Source organism: Salarias fasciatus, chromosome 20, assembly GCF_902148845.1.
Source record: "Salarias fasciatus chromosome 20, fSalaFa1.1, whole genome shotgun sequence".
Classification (NCBI taxonomy): Eukaryota; Metazoa; Chordata; class Actinopteri; order Blenniiformes; family Blenniidae; genus Salarias; species Salarias fasciatus.
The window spans coordinates 18,690,927-18,710,351 of record NC_043764.1 but is presented as its reverse complement, the minus strand read 5'-3'; the positions used below and the strand labels follow the sequence as shown (position 1 = coordinate 18,710,351).

At 45.4% G+C, this 19,425-nt stretch overlaps 2 protein-coding genes across 2 annotated transcripts in view; one reads left to right on the top strand and one right to left on the bottom strand.

Moving 5' to 3' along the window:
* The first annotated feature begins 486 nt into the window (after positions 1-486).
* On the top strand, positions 487-3,618 carry exorh (extra-ocular rhodopsin). The gene is made up of 5 exons (XM_030117875.1): positions 487-861; positions 971-1,139; positions 1,293-1,458; positions 2,920-3,159; positions 3,343-3,618. Exons 1-5 carry the CDS (start codon positions 501-503, stop codon positions 3,466-3,468), a joined length of 1,062 nt encoding a protein of 353 aa, XP_029973735.1. The 5' UTR covers positions 487-500; the 3' UTR covers positions 3,469-3,618.
* A 960-nt stretch (positions 3,619-4,578) lies between these two features.
* plxnd1 (plexin D1) overlaps positions 4,579-19,425 on the bottom strand; it is an 82,592-nt gene continuing 67,745 nt past the window's right edge. Inside the window, exons 25-36 of the mRNA XM_030117866.1 lie at positions 16,957-17,155; positions 16,695-16,841; positions 16,366-16,522; positions 15,914-16,017; positions 12,837-12,900; positions 11,467-11,501; positions 10,716-10,820; positions 10,405-10,568; positions 10,164-10,311; positions 6,743-6,883; positions 6,572-6,646; positions 4,579-5,537 (exon numbers count right to left, since the gene is read on the bottom strand). Coding sequence (XP_029973726.1) covers positions 5,421-5,537; positions 6,572-6,646; positions 6,743-6,883; positions 10,164-10,311; positions 10,405-10,568; positions 10,716-10,820; positions 11,467-11,501; positions 12,837-12,900; positions 15,914-16,017; positions 16,366-16,522; positions 16,695-16,841; positions 16,957-17,155 — 1,456 coding nt within the window. The 3' untranslated portion in view covers positions 4,579-5,420. The remainder of the gene's footprint in view (positions 5,538-6,571; positions 6,647-6,742; positions 6,884-10,163; positions 10,312-10,404; positions 10,569-10,715; positions 10,821-11,466; positions 11,502-12,836; positions 12,901-15,913; positions 16,018-16,365; positions 16,523-16,694; positions 16,842-16,956; positions 17,156-19,425) is intronic.

The window sequence follows — 19,425 nt, the reverse complement described above, 5'->3', positions numbered from 1 at the left end:
GTAAGAAATTAAGCTTTTATATATGCAAATAAGTTGGATCGCACAAGAAATGTAATTTAGTTTGTCCACTCTTAAGTATTCAAATCACAGACCTGTTTCTCTCCTTCCCCTCCCACGCTCTCATCTTCTTCTGGAACAGCACTGATGCACCTGACAGTAATGACAGGGTTGGGGTAACCGCGGGTGTAACCTCTCACCTTGAAAATGCTTAACATCCCCGCACGTCTATTTCTGGAGTTTTCGCTTGTGGCGCCTCGTGTGCGACAGACTCTCTCAGATTGAGCGTCTTAATTCCATCTCTGCCAGCACTTTGCTCCTTAATCCGGCCGGCCTCTTAAAAGGTGCTGCGCCTCCTCCGGGGGTGGATGCGGAGCGCCGTCCCACCGCCCGTCTCTTCGCCCTCTCGCTCGCCTCGCCTGCACAGCGAGACTTTCCGACGGTACTTCTGTTCTCAAAAGAGAAAGCTCAGACTTTTCTCCAAGACATCGAGGAGTGCAGCCATGAATGGCACAGAGGGGCCCAACTTTTACGTCCCCATGTCTAACAAGACGGGGTTGGTGCGCAGCCCCTTCGAGCACCCTCAGTACTACCTGGCCGAGCCCTGGAAGTACTCTCTCCTGGCGGCGTACATGCTGTTCCTCATCGTCACCGCCTTCCCCATTAACTCCCTCACCCTCTATGTCACCGTCAAGCACAAGAGGCTGAGGACCCCTCTGAACTACGTCCTGCTCAACCTGGCCGTGGCCGACCTCTTCATGGTGGTGGGGGGCTTCACGGTCACACTCTACACCGCCCTGCACGGATATTTCATCTTAGGGGTCACCGGCTGCAACATCGAAGGATTCTTTGCCACTTTGGGAGGTGAGAGACCAAAAGTGTCGTGTGAATCGAACAAAAGAGTCTTTCCTTTTTCATTTAGAAATGTTTTTGTTCTGTGTTCAGTTTTACACGTGCCTTGTTCTTTGTTCAGGAGAGATTGCTCTCTGGTCTCTGGTGGTTTTGGCGATTGAGCGCTACATCGTGGTCTGTAAGCCGATGACCAACTTCCGCTTTGGGGAGAAGCACGCCATGGCTGGCCTGGCGTTCACGTGGGTCATGGCCCTGACCTGCGCTGCCCCGCCTCTGCTGGGATGGTCCCGGTACTGTATGTTTCAGTATCTACACTGTCGACCTCTGAAACCATTTATAACCTGGACTTATTTGCACCGCGAAGCTCTTGACCTTGAAGACTGTTTTTTTATTATCAAACACTGTGTCAGATTATTTTCAGTTATCACTGTGTGTGGACGCAGGTACATTCCCGAGGGAATGCAGTGTTCCTGTGGGATTGACTACTACACTCCCAAGCCTGAGATCAACAACACCTCATTCGTCATATATATGTTTGTCCTCCATTTCTGCATCCCCCTCTTCATCATCTTCTTCTGCTACAGTCGTCTGCTCTGCACCGTGCGAGCGGTAGGAACCCCGCTGTCAATGCAATCTTAATAATAGGTATTTCATACATTGTTTATCTGGGTAAAGACTTTTTTCTTTATTTATTTTGTCCCCCTTTGCTCCCCCCTGTAGAGAATCACAGTCTCTTGAGGGGCAGGGGATTTAGTGGCTCAAGGACACTTCGGGAGGTCAGATCATTGCCAACATGGCAGCTTATGCTCAAGTCCTCTGGCTAAAGGGCAGTCTGACTCCTCACTGTGTCATCCTGATGTCCTCATTAATACAGTATAGCAACATTTATAATGTAATAACTATGAAAAATACTTGAAATCATGAGAAAAAAAAAGCCATTTAAAGCAGAAATAGTATTTTCAAACAACTGAAGCTATATGATAACACGTTGGAATGGCGGTGAATCGTTGAGTTTCACTTAGCTGGTGAAACACAAACCTTTTGGTTCACGCAAACCATATATTCATTTATTTATTTATTTTGTCTAAAAACAACCTCAAAGCTCCCTCTACACTACCTGCTCATAATCATACAGCAAATATAGCAAGTAAGTGGCGTGTGAGACACCACAAAGGAGCTAAAAGTAGCAGAACACATTTATATTGTCAAGACCGTCCTGCAGTGTGAGGCTCCTGCTCATGTGCTTTCTGAGAGGTAACCGTCCAACGTTCTCTCCGGGAACAGAAGAGGTTTTCCAAAAGATATATGAAGATTCTCAAGTTAGAAATTAAAAGCAAATGAAAAGGTTTGTCAGAAAAATAAATAAATGGAAATATTTGGGAGCAGACACACACACACACACACAGAACACACAAAGCCCAGACAGAAATGAGCAGATTGAAACCCACAACATTCTCGCTCCGAGTTGAGCATACTAACGACCATACTATAACAGCAAGGTGTTTTTCATCCTTCCTGTGGAGGCACTGGCCTTAAAAGCCTGTTTAAACATGAGCTCTATTCTTCTCGTCTTGTTAGAGGATAATAAGAGAAGATCAATAGATCTGCTCCTTTTCCTTTCACAAGCCCCAGCCTCCTAAACCCATACTGTTTAATAATTAATAATCCTCTGATCATTTTTCTGGCTATACAAATGCTTTTTCTTTTCTTCTTTTTTTTTTTTTTCCCAAAAAAATCAAGCATAATGAGGCTCTTTTCCTGATTTTTGTTGGTTAGTGCAGGGTCAGCAGGGGTCACTGAACCTTTCACTCTATGCTAATATACTTACAGCAGAGAGCAGGGCTGTGCTTCATAACTGCACACAGGAAGCCTAAAAACATTTTACAGATGATACACAGAATTCCTCATATTTAATTATTCCAACTATTTGTTTTAAATTTTACTCTGTTTAATTTCAATTTATTAACAATGTAAAAATCAATCAGCGCTTTTCAACCCAAGTGGCTTCAGTTTCCGGACTGTTTGCCTTCATTTTTGTGGCGATAATAAACACAGCATGCTTGTGCTCAGGCTGCAGCTCAGCAGCAGGAGTCTGAAACCACCCAGAGAGCAGAGAGGGAGGTGACGCGCATGGTGATTGTCATGGTGATCTCCTTCCTGGTGTGCTGGGTGCCCTACGCCAGCGTGGCCTGGTACATCTTCGCCAATCAGGGAACCGAGTTTGGACCGGTGTTCATGACGGCGCCGGCCTTCTTCGCCAAGACCTCCGCTCTGTACAACCCAGTCATCTACATCCTGCTAAACAGACAGGTATGGTTGAAAGATTTTACCTGGTTTTAGAGTCATTGTGGGCCCTTCTGGTCCTGGAGGGTTATATATCAGTTTTTTTCTTTCACACAAGAAATATTTTTCTGTTAGTTTTACTAAAATAATCTCCCGCTCCTGAATCCTGCATCCTAACTGTGATGTGACCTTTTCCTCTCTGCCTTGAAGTTCAGGAACTGCATGATCACCACAGTGTGCTGCGGGAAGAACCCCTTCGGTGACGATGAGACCACGACTACGGTCTCCAAAACCCAGACTTCATCTGTCTCCTCCAGCCAGGTGGCCCCCGCTTGACCTGCGCCCCCGCTGCCCCCTCCCCCCTCCGCGTCCCATCTGTCCCCGCTCACCTAGGGACGCGCCACCGCCAAGCAGCCCTCTCTCGGCCAATCCTTTTGACTTACCTCCCCGATTGTCTCCAGCTCAGTGGCACTGCCGTTGGAGGGACGGACTCAGTGAGGAGCCAGCTGCACGTGTGTCTTCAGTCCATTTATTCATGGGACGTATTCAGCTGGTCAAACAGATTTTAGCCTGGCATCAAGAAGGTGTCTTCTTCAATGACCTTAACGTTTTCCCGCCTCCTTCCCACCCAGAAAACACTCAACAGAGGGAAATCCAGCTGTGCAGGCCCCATGCCATGATCTTAGGACATTTTTTTTTAAATCAAGACAGATCTTCGCTGATAAGCTGTATATATATTTATCCCCAAAACATCCGCTATGAAATGATACTCTAAGGAAAACGTAGAGAAGAGTACTTCACGTGTCTTTGTTCGGATATCTTAGATGAGCTTTCGGTGCATCACACAGTGCTTTCCTCTGTTTTCTGTCATTTCTTTTGTCTGTGGTGATGAAGCTGAGACGATCGGCTTCCTCTTAATTTTGATAGAGATTTAAGTGTAAACACATGGAAGTGAACAGAGCCGCTGAAGGAAGAAGGAGCTTCCTGCAAGGAACTGGACGCTTGTGAATATGTGCCGCATGTTTATGAACCCGTATGGATGCCGGGATGTCAGTGTGTGCATTGAGGAGATATGAGAGTATTATTCTGTTCATCATGTAAAGGCTGCTCGTTGAAGTTGTTTTGTGCGCTGCAATAAAAACAAAGCTGCATGACTTTTCCCTTACTCGTCTCTTCTCGGGAACGTTTACAAGGCCCTGTGAGAAGTTCCAGATGCTACTTTGTGAATGTTTGGGTGGAAGGCCAGATTTTAATGGTTTTCAAATGTTGTTAAAACTTCCCTCTGCGGTAATGCATTTAGAAATGAAGCACTGTGACACTTACAACAAAGTTGTCATCATTAGACACTTTAAAATCCTAAATACGGTAATTTATTTCACAAACTCTGACAAGTCATTTGGCATCACAAATACAGTCTCTCTTCCGATTATAGTGAGCTCATTTTTTTTTCTTAAATGTAAATTTTCCCTCTTTTTAAACGGATCAGAATCCAACACGTTATACTCATTCGTTTACACAATCACACTGATCAACACTTTTACATCGGTGCAGCTCTTCCCAGTGAGCCGCATTACACTTGATTTCATAAATTTCAGTCATTTATATTCTTCTCTCTCCACTCCCCCCCCTCGATCCATCATAAACCTGCAAAGCACATTGGGACATTAAGTTCAAGCACCAAATGAGAGTCAGTCGCTCATCTTCACCAGTCACACCTGAGAACGTTGCAGGTTTTAGGAGACGGGAGGATTTTTATGACGGCCCAACTAATCTTGATAAGCAGGTCACTTGAAAGCATTATAACACATCTATAAATATTGCTATGGACATATATTACAGTACAGTGCATCATTGGCTCGTTCCCTTAAGAAAAGGGTTCAGTGCGTAAAGATTGCCACCGGGGCTTACTGCAGGCCCCAGCATCTTTAAAGACATCCACAAGAAGCCTAATCTGAGCTCCTACACATTCCCTCTACTGTAGAATCGACGAGACTGGAATTCTGTCTGCGCCACCGGAAAAGACTTGGGAAAACTGCGTGGCGTCCCCAGTTGAAATGAGGAACACTCTGCAAATGTATGACGCTTGAAAGGCAGGTTTCAGTCCTTTCGCTCTGCTGTATTTTTCTTTTTTTTTTTTTTTTGCTGTTTTTCACCCCTGCGGCAGTCCGTGGGAACAATAATGACACTTATGAGGGACGACTCCTTAGTGACTGACATTCCCAAGTAACCGTGGAAAGCGGGAGAAAAGGCAGCTGGCAGCAGGAGGACGAGACGGCAAACGGGTCCGGTCAGGCTTCGCTGCAGCACTCATAGATGTTGTCCTCCACCAGGGCGATGACCTGCTCGAACTTGTGGTGCAGCTGAGTGCGACGTGCGGTGGGGTTCGACTCCAGAGCGCTCACCACCTGACCGAGGTAGATAGAAAAGAAAAACAACAAAGATGACTTTCAAGCGGCTCCCCGAGCATTCATGCATTCATCTCGCAGAGAGAGAGAGAAAGAGAGAGAGAGAGAGAGGGAGAGAGTCAGCCACCTGCTTGGTCATAGAATGTTGCACAAGAGAAAAGGAGAGTGGCAGAGGAACAAGTGGAGTGCTTCAGCCTCTTCTTTTGCCTTCATGCATGCCTCCACACCACAAAAGCTTTTTGCTCTTCACTTATTTACAAAACCCACATCTGCCGTGTTTTTTCATGCCCAATAGTTGTCACTGTGTCAGTGGGATTTATGGGCTCTTAGCAGCAGTGTGCTACCAGGCACGGCGAACTGAGCCGGGGCGAGAGAATAGGCAATCAGGGGCCATTCATGGAGCTCTGTGAATCAGAGTCTAAGCTTCTGGCCCACGTCGGTACAGTAGCATGACAGAGGAAAGCAGCTAAACGGTATTATCACGAGGGTGCTCCATTAAGGCACAGTCACTACTGACTAAGCCTCTCTGCAGAATAGTCACAGCAGTAGAGAAACATGGGGGAGGACAGCAAGGGTGTGAAGAGGGCTAGTTCAAAGCAACGCGAGGAGACACCAAGCAGCAACTTAACAGTGTCATTAAGCAGATACGGGCGGTGAATAAAGAGAAGGTAAACAGCAGGCTGTTTGCTCAAAGTGAAAGGTATCTGTGGGCTGGAAAGGGAGGATTGTGCACAGCTGCTGCTTTGAACGCAGTCCACATCTGATTGCTTTGCCTCCCAAAACATTCAGCGAAGTAAAAATCAGCTGTTCGTCGCACATATTGAGCTAGACCGTACAGTGGCAGACTGCGAGCTCGTCTGCATTATGTTACATCTCTCAGCGTTACAGCTGATCCTCCACACTGATGTGTCACGCTCCGATCCGAATCTGTGGAAACTCGATCCAGCAGACCGGGTTTCATGGAGGTGTTGTGGCTGCCAAAAAAAAGGGATAGTTGATCGCTCAGATGTATCTGAGCAGCGAGGCTCTCTCACCTGGCTCCTATATCTCTTGGCATATTTGTAGATTTCCGTCAAGGCCAGGTTGGTGTTGAATTCATTCCTGTATTTCTGTGGAGCAAACATCAAAATAATCAATCAGAAAACTGCATGTCTATTCAAAGCTAGATGACAAACCAAAGGGCCTTTAACAGTAATTCCACTCACTCTCGATTCCTCGGCCAGGTGAGCGTTCATCTCCTGCTCGCTGAGCGGGGCCATCTCCTGTATCTGCTGGTAGTAGCACTGCACTCTCTTCTTGTACTCCGGGATCTCCTTGGCATACAGCAGCTTGTTGGTGGGGGAGTCCTGAAAAACAACCATCGCTTCAGTTAAACACTCACATCAGAGCCTCTTTCACTGTAGTATCTGAGATGGACTATTTGTGATATTATGAGTTCAAACTTTATCATACGATGCTGACATATCAATATATCAACAATAAAGTGATGGGTTTGTCTTTCCTCTTGTATTGTTTATATCCTGTACATTTTATTTTTCTCCATCACCAGCGTTTCCTTCCCCCAGGTAAATCTTTACCGTGCCGCTGTAAAGTCACAAGCTAGAACAATGAACTTTCTACCCATGAGATTTAGGAGCAGTATTTTCTGGTAGCCGGGCCTTAAATATCACAGCAATTTGGCCATTGTGTCTTTCACAGCCCTCGTAATGGTGTCGTCTCTCCCAATGGGCTCTTCACCAAACACACGGGCGCATAAAGGAAGAGGAAATGCCCATGTTCTTTACTGAGGTTTAAGTAGAGATAAGGCCTGATCTGATTCTCTGTAAGAGGCTCCCTGAAGGACATTTCAATAAATAGGTTTATGGATGTGGGGATGTTTGCTGTAGCCGTTTTGTTTTTTTTCCTCATATTTCTTTCATCTATTTAATCACACACTTTATATCAAATTCATTTATTTATTATGCCGGTGGATGCAAAGTTTGATATAATTCTTTTGTTCTTGTTTAATCTGTGGAAGTTCAAATAATCTTGATGATGGGAAATCATGCAATCATACAAAAAAGTATATTATGAAATTGGACAGTAGAAGAAATACTTGAACCTAGCACAGTTGTGTGAAAACACTACTTCAGCGAAATAAAAAGTATTTGTATTTTTCTAGTTTCCACCTCTTTTAGCACAGATCACACTTTCAAGGCAAGCTTTTTGGCGTGTCACGCCACGCTCTGTCTGCTTTCATCCTTCAGGAGCCGTGCCCCTTCATCACGCCACAGAAAAACGAGCCCCTCTTCCACCCATGGTGTTAATGTCCCACTAAGTAGCTGTTAAGTTAAATTGGGTGTAATTTGTAGATGACCCGATCCAAACCGACCAACAGCGAGACAATGGAGGGAGGGAACGGTCTCCTCTCCACGCGACGGGAGGCTGGAGCAGGCGGCGTTCCAGTCTGAACCGCTCTCTCCACAGTCACCTCGGGCTCTCGCGCTGCTGCTCACTCAAGCAGGAGGAGACGTAGCGGGGCTAAAAGGTTGTGGGCATATTCCGGTTTTAGTGGCGACTCCGGTTGAGAGCGAGGGGGTGTGTAGGACTTTGGCTTGTTTGTGTGTGTGTGTGTGTGTGTATGTGGGAGAAAGTGAGAAAGAGAAAGAGACAGCAGGAAAGTAGGACAGTGGAGAAAACAAGTGCCGAACAGAGGCGGCCGGCCGCAGCTCTCAGCTTACAGCGCACCTTAATATTTCCCCGTGCCACGGCTGATTTGTGTCACCTATTGTTTGTTTGTGTGTGTGTGTGCATTAAATGTGCTGAGGGACCGAAACGCCGCAGCCACAGCCGCTCCGTCTGATAGGGAACCCGCTCGCTTCCTGTCCACAAGGTCACTTCCTGCTGCTCGCCCATCTGCCTCGTAACCCCCCCCGCGACCCTGTGGCCCTTCATGTCCTGCACCTCGCCAGATAAGAGGGTTTCTGTGGAAACGGCAGGCGATTCTTGGTCTGCTACCCCTCGCTCACTCCTGCTGGGCTCTTGCTAATCCAGACCCCGTACCTTTCATGTCGGAGCAGGCAACAGTAAATACTCCAAATGTGGAGGAGTGTTGTGCCACTCTCCTTGAACCCAAGGAGATCACGTGGCCGTATCCTTGGACCCGGTGACTCCACAGTCCGTGCACAACCAGATGTGACACGTTAATGAGGGAGCTGCTGACACACTCGCTGCAAAAAAAATGTCTCATCACCGGAGATTTCAGATTCGTCTTCGCGTCCGCAGGTCTGAATCGGCCTGCAGGTACAGATGAATATTGCTGCTGTGAGCACCTCGGCTCGCTGGCATTGAGGTAAAAGTATATAAATCAGACTGTTTCTCGGTGAAAGAAGAGCATTATTTGATGAGTCCTCGGCTCCCTCCGGGGAGGAAGCCAGTCAGAGGGAGACAGGAAGCAGAGCGTGCTCAGGGTCACGGTGTCTGAAGGATGAGACGGATTTGTGAGCAGCGAGGACATTGACATGCAAGCGCAGACACACACACACACACATAGATGGACAGACAGGCAAATGCACACGCTCACAGACACACTTGGGCACGGCACAAAAAGAGATCCCCGGTGCTCACGACCTTGGATCAGCCGACTGGGCTGAAATAACATGAGGAGAGGTAGATGGAGCTGACAGTCTGAAGGCTTCGGAATGAAGGTTCACTAGGGGACTCAAGAGGTGTGTGTGTGTGTGAGTGTGTGTGTGTCTCCTTGTTTTTTTTTTTTTTTTACTCTGTAGAATCTCAAAGCTGAGAGCACTCTCACAAGAGTTGCTGGACCTGCCTTGTGAGGACCAGAATGCTGGACGCCACATTGTTTGACATGTTTTTAATTAGGTACGGTTGTGGTTCAAAGGTGAGGTGAGGCCAGTTTTAGGGTTATGCATCAGTCACAGTGGTGATGTTTAGGAGTGAGTGGATGGGAGCTGTGGCAGTCGACGGCTCTGCATGTATCTCATCAGCATTATTTAGACCATGCCCTCATTTGTTACACTCTATGTTGCTTTACTTCATGATATCATTGAGTTAATGTCCAAATCCGCGTCTGATTCCCAACGTGTTTTCAATGCAGTTGTGCAGTCTGCCCGATAGACAATAAACTCTATTATTCTGTCTTTCTTTAACATGTGCAGAACAGATTTTGACGGTCTTCGAACAGTCCCAGACCGCCTTCCTTTAAACCATTAAACTGTGGTTAATATACAGCTGGATATGAGTACGGGTGATGCTTTTGTTTTCAATTCCTATGACAACTGAAATCCATTCACATCTGGCAGTCAGAGAAGAAGACCGGAAATGTCACACATGGTTAAATGGATCTGGAGATAAATGCTGCTTCACATCTCAAAGGGGTTAAAGGGAAAGAGTGATATGTCACTAATCGGTCCATCAGATGTTAAATCCAGAAAATATCAATCATTAGAAAAGAGGCTTATTACAATGCCTTTGAAACTTCTACTCAGATTATTCACCATTAGAAATAGCAGGAGGGGACTTGTGTCATGTGCTTTAGACCATGTGGTTGGGATTACTAAAGAAGGCCGAGGAGACATTTGGGAGAAACAACCCCCTAAATCATAGAGACGGTGGTAGATTCACCTTGCCAAGTTGCAGATCAGAAATGGAGCAGGCGTCGATGAAGGCCTGGGCAATTACAGACAGGCATGCGTCCATGTGATCCGTCTTATCAATGTCGAACACAAACTGAGGATTCTTCAGGATGTTCACCCAGAACCGCAGAGGTAAACTGCACAGATTGAGAGAGAAGTCTGTAAAGGCCTTGCTGTTAAACAGTGAGGCTGACCGAAGGGATTTTCAATCACTGCACTTCGCCGGCCACCTGTTGGTTTTCCAGATGTGCAGCGTGTCTGGGTCTGTGATGCCCCGTTTGTCAGCCTGCTCCTCCAGGAAGTCGAAAAAGTACTTGACGGCCAGCGGAGGGCGGTCCAGAGGGATGCTGAGGATAGCCTGGAAGAGGTCGTCCAGGAACTTCTGAAGAGTTCCCTGCGGAGGAGAAGAAATACGTTCATACATGTTTTCATGTAATGTAAGAGCTCGGATGTGTCTCCCGAGAACGATCGGGTCCACAGGAATCTGAAAATGAAATCAGGCCTGTTGAGCATGAGCTGGCGGCCGTGGCGCGTTGTTTACCTTGGTGGAGAGCAGACGTGTCAGGTAGATCTCAGGCAGCACTTTCTTGCGATGGCTCTGCCTGTGTGACCTCTTGGTCTCCATAAGCTCATCATGAGGTAGGACCTGGAAGGGCCAGAGGTCAGCGTTAGTTCAGAGGAGTTTGAAGCAGAGGCCAGTATCATGAGCAGCGACGTAAACGAACGCACGACTGTCTGTGCTGGATGAGTCGTCGGAGGGGAATTTTCTGTTTTTTGCGTTAGACACATGATCCAGAAACCGCATCAGGGTAGTGCGAGGCACTGAATAATACACAGAATTGAGGAAGTGATGCGAGTTGGGAAATTTTTATGCTTCCCCTCTGCTCGCTGTATACAAGATCATGTCTCTGACTTGCTCATACAAGTCTAAATAGGGGCAGAGGGAAGAAAAAAAAAGAAACGTGTCAAAATTCCACATCCTTAAGTCAAAACGGCCTACAGAACCATCCTGTAAAACTAACTATTCACCCGGCAAATTGTGTTCCGAGGAACTCATTATTCTAAAGTCAAAGGGCCCATATCTTGGCTGACGTTTATAAAAGAGCTTAAGCAGCATTAGTGCTGTCATGTCCTCTCAGCAGCTTTCCTTTTCACCTCCATTCACCCCCATTCTCTCTGTCATCGGGCCTGCTTGGGGCTGACTAACACTGGCACACACAAGAAAAGCTCCGGTAATGAACGCAGACGTCACTTATGGAAACATTCTGATCACCTGCGAGGGGGATACTCACCAAGTGTACATACTTCTCAGTATCCAGATCTTTCACTAAAGAGGAAAGACACACACACACACAAAAAAAAACACATGAGCGTAAAACAATGCGCAATCAGCAAGGTGGAGACCTGAGACAATGAGAGGAGATGGGAGGATGGAGCGTAGAGTGTGACAGATCGGAAGAAGACAAAAAAAAAAAAAACACAAGGAGGAGATTGACAGGAGTGCAAGGGAGATAGAGTGCATGCAAGAGGAGAAAGTGATTAAGGTGGACTGTGGGCCGGTAGGGGAGGGGAGCTGTCTGCGAGAATGAAAGAGAAAGATTACGAGTGAAAGGAGAGAGAGAAAAAAAGAGATTAGGGGAGACAGACACACACAGGCTGTGATTGGTTCTGGAGCCGGTGTAATGAGATGGTAATACTTGGCCAACGCTGGGAAAAAGCATTAAACCTTGATGGTTTATATATAGATCTAAACACAAACACGCTCATGAGTATGCATCAACAGTTATGAGCACAAGGATACATGTTCAAACAACAGGCAGCATCACAGACACAAAGACAAATAAAGAACATTTTTTGTGCACACAATGGCAAAAAAAAAAAAAAAACCCAGAATCAAGCAGTTGTGTGGACACACGTACACACACACACGTGCACACACACAGTGAGTGCCTTCTCATTACAGCCAGCCCTGCCAGAGATGCTCCTGCCCAGCGGGCCTCAGTCCAGACCCTCAGCACTGATCACAGGCAGGCAGGACAGTGTTTTATATTAGCCAGGGAGCACTACAGGCTCATAACACCCTCTTGATGCTTTGAAGCAGGAGCCAGGTTTAGTCCACATAAGCCTATTTTTGGCCCGGTATGAATGAGAAGAAAGGCTTTGATGGACAGAGCCTGAACACAACCGTGCTCTGGTCCGGTACTGATTATGTAAGGCAGACCCCAGACAGTAAAAGGACGGGCCCATTAAAGGCTGCATGTAAACTCATCTGTCAACAGGCAAAGCAGTAATTTTATTCTGCTTTGACGATGGACAATGGGCCAACGTGTTCTCATTTTTCCCCAAAGGCTGACACTTGCTAATGGAATACATCTACAACGTTATACAAAAAGCCCTTAAATTAGGCGGCGGCGGCGGCGGCGGCGGCACGGGAGTGTGTGTTGTGATTTATTAGGTGCGAGTGCGTTTAGATGTCCGCCGTGTCTTTTGAGGACAGGAAGGTGTGCGGTTGCGCGTTGTGTTTACATGAGCGTATCATGTTCTGGTGGCCGGCTGAGCGTGCGCCGCTGTCCATGATTGAGTGGGTGAGTGTACTTATCCGAGTGTGAGTGAGTGTGTGTGACAAAGCGACAGGGACTGGGTGTGTTTGAAGGTGACGTACCTCTCCCCAGGGTGTTCTCTTTCTTGTCTTTCATGCTCATGGCCAACGATGCCCCCTCTGGGACCTGTGATGGTGGTGGTGGGGGGTGAGGAGAAGAAAAGAAGGAAAGGAGGAAGACGAGAGAGGACAGAGGTCAAAGGGTCAGGGGTGAGCCCGGGTGCACTGGAACAGCATCATTAAGCATGCCCTCGAGGGGAGCGAGGTGCTGAGAGGTGCATGTGCGCGTGTTTGTGTGTGTGTGTTGGTCCTGTGTGCATCGAGGAAGGTGGCGGGTTTGCGCTGCACTGGCTGGGCTCATTAAAGTCAACCCGCGGTGAAATGGATTGAACAGCCTTGCTGCTGAACCCAGACTGTTAGTACAGGCTGCCGCTGGCGGCTCTCGCAGCTCCGTCCCCGTGGCTCAGCAAAAAACTAAACAGAGCACTTAACAAGTACAGGTAACGGGTCAAAGGTCGACAGTCACCCAACGTCTGTTTACTTACGCGCAAATGAACGCAGACATAAGTCAACATACGCCTAGAAAAACAGACTTAATGGGAGAGCGGGCTGTGACATTTTACTGGTTCCTGTTTATTTTTCTAAGAGTTTGCGAGACTAAAAAGCAAAGAATTTCTAAAACATTTGAATAAATACGCCTTACTTTAGCTTGTGTTTTCTTGATTTTTCAGTTAGTGCTATCCGCAGGAATTTATAAAATGTAAATGTGAAGTAATGAAGTAATTACAATCGAAGTTTTGTTCAACTAATGAATGTAGCGTATCATTTAGTTCGCCGCAACACTCACTAAATGATACGCTACATTTATTAATAATTACACAAGTACTTAAAACGTCAGTTACAGCTTTGTAAAGGTTCACACAAAGCCCATCGTTACTTTACTATAATAATGCACAACACTCAAACCATTTATATATAGGTCCTCATACAGATGTTTTCATACTGCATATAAAGTCTATGCGCGTCTTTATTGTGCATGTTATCCTCAAAAATTCAATCACATTCACACTTCAAGTACTTCTTTAAACTACAACGTATAATTCTTTTTCCCAGTTGAATCCTCTTATGAATAAAAATGGATGCATCCTGATTCTGTGTCTGCAGAATTGTAAAAAAAAAAACAAAACTGAGCACTGACTGAGTGCCTCCGACTCTTTTTTCAAGATAACTTCAACTTTCAGGACGACAGTCGCACAATAACACTGTGTGTTTCTGACAAGCTCATGTGTGACACTCTGCTGTAATTGGACGGTCTTACTGAGCAGGTCCTGGGGCTTATTACCGGCATTACTGATTTAGTCTTTAACCCTTCATCGGCCCAGTGTTCATATTTGGTAACTTCCACGTTTCCTCCAGTTTCTGACAAACTAATGATGGCAAAAATGCTGAAAGTCACAGAAAGCAGAGATAAATGCTTGTTTTAAATATTAAAAAGAGCTGTTTGTAATGGATTTCTGGAATTTGCAGGCAAATACTATAAGGACAGTGCATTCTTGCCTCTATAATAATGAGAACAATGCTGTGTTTTGGCCTGCTGCTATCGGAAATATTTTCTTCTGCGTCTGATGTGTGCTTTAAATCTAAAAATAGAAGAAAAAATGGAAACAACAGCAGCAGCAAAGTTTATCATTCACTCGTCTATTTCTAAATATATGCCTAAAGCGTTAAATACGTTATGTCTAAGGTACCTTTTTCAATAACCGCAGAATAATAATGGAGTCAAGTCAAGGGATCGAGATGGCTGCTAATGGATCACTTCAAACTTTAAGATTCACAAGGAACGCCGTTTGTGGTCTTCAATTCTAGAATTAATGGGAAACAGAGTGAAAGCAATGTTCAAATATGAAATAATTATAAACGAATGTATAATGATATGATGTTTTGTAATTACATGCATCAATAGGCATGTTCACAGCCATGATGTTTTCCAGCTTTACTGAATTTAGTTCCTTCCTTCATTCATTCATTCATTCATTCATTCATAAAGGAGTCAGCAGTATATGAACATGACAGGAACAGGAACCTCCAGTGAAAACTGCAAGCCATTTATAGAAAGGTGTTATGTTTATGTCTACTTTGCTAAAAAATTCCTCATAGTTTTGTTTTGTTTTTTTACAACATGAATTGCATTGAGCATTATTTTAGGTGGACTCTGACAAACTGATGTGGGGAATAAAAAAAATTTTGTTTAAAAACATTGTAGAATTGCATTTTATTGAGTGTACTATCTAGTTTTAAGAATAAAATACATATTTAATTCTTATTTTTTTATTTAATACATTCACATCAAAAACTCTACACTCTTTACATCATTTCAGAGACGTCAATGTTAATCTATTGCCAAATTTACTGACTTTAACAGTTAAAACAACATAAATCACAACGTTTCACCTCCGCCCTGAAGTGTGTCGGCTCATTGTTATTTCAGACCTTTAGTGCACAATGATTTCCATTATGTTCTCAGTTTGTTTTTCGCCGTTATCTGCTGAAGGAGAAAGTTCCTCCGAGGACACTTTAAATGTGAGAACGAGCAACTGGTTGGAAGCCAGTCATGGTTAACTGAAAAACACAACAGTGTGATACTTGGAGGGCCGAAACCTTCGGGGCACCTGAGCCGAGAGGGGGGCAAGTCAAAAGATGAAATATATTTAATCACGACTTCGGGGATTTGAATTTCTGTCCACATGGGGGAACTTTTGGATGTGACACACCGAGATGATGTTTTTTCAACCCTTCTGATGTTGCAAAAGGTAAAATGTACCTGCGTCAAGAATAACATTATCACAAATACACTGACACCAACTATCAACAATCCGCCCCCGCGCCGCTGCAGTAAATGACCCGTGTGACGCAACCGTAAAAATGAAACATGGCGAAGCCGCAAACGGCGACACAAACAGGAGCATGTTAATGCGTCCAGCTGCACGGGAACCGAGTCTGCATCCATCCATCCACATCATTAACATGGAGCTCTCAGGTTCAGCAAGCCTCCTGCTGGTGTTACAGCAGTGATAACAGCTACCACAGAGGTCTGGTACACGCACACACACACTCACACACACACACACACACACACACACCTGGTAATGGAAGACTGTGTTGAGCTTCTTTCGGCCGTCCTCCATCACTGAGGAGTTATCCAGGTCCTGCAGAAGCTTACTGTTGCTGCCGGAGTCGAACCACTCTGAGAGCGGGAAAGAACATCGTGGCGTTAGACAATTTCATCCTAAATTTGGAGAAGAATATGCGAGACAGGCGGCAGCCGTGCTCTAACTCTCCGTGTCACGACCTGTGGAAATATTCCCAGGCCATTAATCAAATCTGCTCTGCAGGCTCCACAGCTTTTGAAAGCAATAACTCTTTGTGATTATGACTGTACACTCTCCTCAATGCATTCTGTCATTTATTATATTGCAGCCTCAGGTTAGTTGAGCTTCATGAGGGGAATTGACCTTTTGCAAAGGAGATTACTATATCTTGGAGGGTTGGGGAGGGCAGCGGATGAAAATAATCAGAGAAAATGTGCTCTTACCCAGGTCTACGTCCTCCGCCCGGGGCCACTGGGAGAATGGCAGGTTTTTATAAAAGGCTTCTATGATTTTTTCCTTAACTTGGCAGATTGTGTCGGTATTCATGACCTTGACGGACAGCGAGTCCATCCCGCAGCCCTGGAACGACACGTTGATGTTCTGCGAAAACAGACCCGGCAAAGTGAGAACCGTTTGAGAAGAACTGTGCAGGTTTGAGTTTTAAAAAAACTTTCTCGCATTCCACCTGGTGGAACTGGCGAGCCTGACATTAAAACCCCGTGCTCCGGTTGTGGATGTGAAAAATAAACGGAGAGCGCGAAAGGCATCGGACCTGCGGCTTGGCCTCAATATTCTCGCGGAGCAGCCACTCCTCATTGAGGGTGTAGCGAGCCTTCCCCGTGATGGCGTCGATGGAGCCCTTGTTGATTTGCTGCTTGATTGCACACAGCAGCAGGAAAAAGGGCTCGCCCACTGTTTCCTGAGGAATGTGACACAGAGGTGGGGTCAGATTACAGCCGGAGAAGCTCTTTCCAATCAGCTCTGTGTCATTACTCTTGATGAGACGCCGCGTTTTTTTTTTTTCCCAGCCTCACCTTGAGGTAGCTGTACATGCAGATGGACATCCAGTTCGTCAGCATCTTCTCCACGACGGACTCGGTGCGACGCAGCATCAGTTTGGGGTTTTTGGAAGCGGAGGCGTCGATCAGGTCCACCAGCAGGTCCTTCATGATGCTGGTGTAGTACTCCAGTTTGCCGTGGAGGGCGATGGTGAGCAGAGACGCGAGACTACATCTGAGGGGCGAGGGATTAGCAGAGGAGGAGGAGGATGAGCAGAAATGCTGTCGCAAACATGCCCTGTCAGTGTGTGGTCAGTGGAGATTTAAAAATAACTTCATTACTGAAGCGACAATGAGGTTTATCCCTCCCCACCGCACCTGCGACTGCAGAGCCAAATAAAAGCCTGATCTAATGCAGGGAGTGTCTGAGTCAGTAAGTCCAGAGGTGCAGGGGATTTCCCTAACAAAGCCCCTTTAATCCACCCGAAAGAGGGCTCCATCAGTCAGTAAGTGCTGACGCTGTGCTGGGACAGGGCTGTGGTCTCGGCCCTGGAATTTTTCTCCGCTTCACAATGACTACTTAGTTTTAGGACATCAAGGACCAAAACAGCTACGGTGATATATGACCGGGTAAGGCTTGAGCAACCACTTTCTGAGTAAACATCTCTCTCTCTCTCTCTCTCTCTATCTCTCTCTCTCGCTCTCTTTTTGCTGTCTGTGACAATTACATACAACCTCAAATCAGAAGTAAACAACCTGTCACAGTCATCGCTGGGAAAATATAGATGAGAACAGCACACACTGTACTTATGAAAATTCTAGTTATTTTTTTATTGTTTTAAGTGTTGAGGCTGTGGTATGTATGGCTGTGATACCAGGAGGCGTTTTAAAAGTTTTTACATTATTTAAAACCTTAAAGCTGAATTAATCTCAATGCAATTTTTAGCTCGTTTGATACAATACAATACAGCATGACGCTGCAGTCACTTCACAGCAGGGTGCCTGCATCCCGGGTTTGCTTGTACTCGGTGGGACTACATATAAAGTGATCAATCATAAATTAATTAAAATGCAACTTGCAGTAATTCAATTCATTCTCTGGCAAAACATTTAAAGGAAAGAATATTTGCAAACAGACGCACTTGCATATCTGTATGAGCGCACATTCAAACACACACATGGAAATATCCACAGTCAGAGGAACGAGGAGCCTTAACAGGGACACCGATATGGAAGTTTGACGAAATGAGGTAAAGGGAGGAACGTAAACTGTTAACAGACATTTTGGGAATCAAATCCCAAAAGAAGCAGAACATACAAAGAATGGTAATTACATTGTGAGGTTAAAATAAACTTGAATTTAAGAGCAATTTAGCCTTTGCCCAACTTTCTTCTACAAACCAACAAAACACACACACAAACACACATTTAAACATTGTGTGTGTGTGTGTGTGTGTGTGTGTGTGTGTGTGCAGGACATTGTCTCTCTCTGTGGGAGAGCTCGGTGACAGACTGACATCTTGTTCAGGGTGTACTTGACCTTTGGCCCAGTGTCAGCTGAGTTCGCCTCCTGACATGGATATAAAGTGGCTTCAGTCAGGGAGCAAATGGCTGCAGTGCAGAAGTGGGAATATTGTCACTTTAAATTTTTCATTTATCCTGATATAAGTACATTTTACGCGACACTTTTTTTCTTATCTTCATATGACCAAGACTTATTCCAACTAAACGGTGAAGAAAGTCTTAAAAAGACTCAAGAGATGATCTCTATGAGTACAACTAATGCAGAAATTATGTAGAAATTCAACAGGATGTAGAGCAGATACCTGACCACAGAGAAAAGCTGTTGGATGTTACATCTATGAAGTCGTGACTCATCTGAAAGTAAACTAAAACAAAAAGAACTAGCAATGACTCAGCCAAGCAAAAAAACAAAAACAAAACAAAAACCAGAACAAAAAGAACTAGTCGTGATTCAGGTTGAAGCAAACCAAAACAAGAAGTAGTGGTTACTAAGTGGAAAGTAAATAAAAACACAATAATGCAAAGCCGTTTCAAAGATTTCCTCTACACTAACTGTCACTGCTGGAAGAATCGCCTATTTTTATATTTCTTGGAATGAACTTCAAAGGTTGTAAAAAATTTTTTCCAACATTTTCTTTTTCATCCACCTTTCCTCTTGCCTGATCCAGCCCAGGGTCATGGGGGTCACCAGAGGGGATCCCAGCAGACCACAGGTGAAGCCGGGTTACACCCTGGACAGCAGGTCAGTCCATCACAGGGCAAACACCGAGACAATCTCACACACTCAAATTCACACCGACATGCAATTTTAGTCTCCGATTAACCTCAAGCTGCTTATATTTCAACTGTGATCCAGACAAAAGCCATGTCTGCACAGGAAGCACATGCAAACTCTTCCTGGACTCAACCCAGCGACACTATCTCAAGATTACCAACCACAGCGACGCTATGTGGTGAGAATTTTATTTTATGCTTCCTTTT

Coding starts and splice junctions, on each gene's coding strand:
- exorh (XM_030117875.1), top strand. CDS start 501: ATGAATGGCACAGAGGGGCCCAACTTTTACGTCCCCATGTCTAACAAG. Junction 862..970: donor ATTCTTTGCCACTTTGGGAG/GTGAGAGACCAA, acceptor TTCTTTGTTCAG/GAGAGATTGCTCTCTGGTCT. Junction 1,140..1,292: donor CCTCTGCTGGGATGGTCCCG/GTACTGTATGTT, acceptor GTGTGGACGCAG/GTACATTCCCGAGGGAATGC.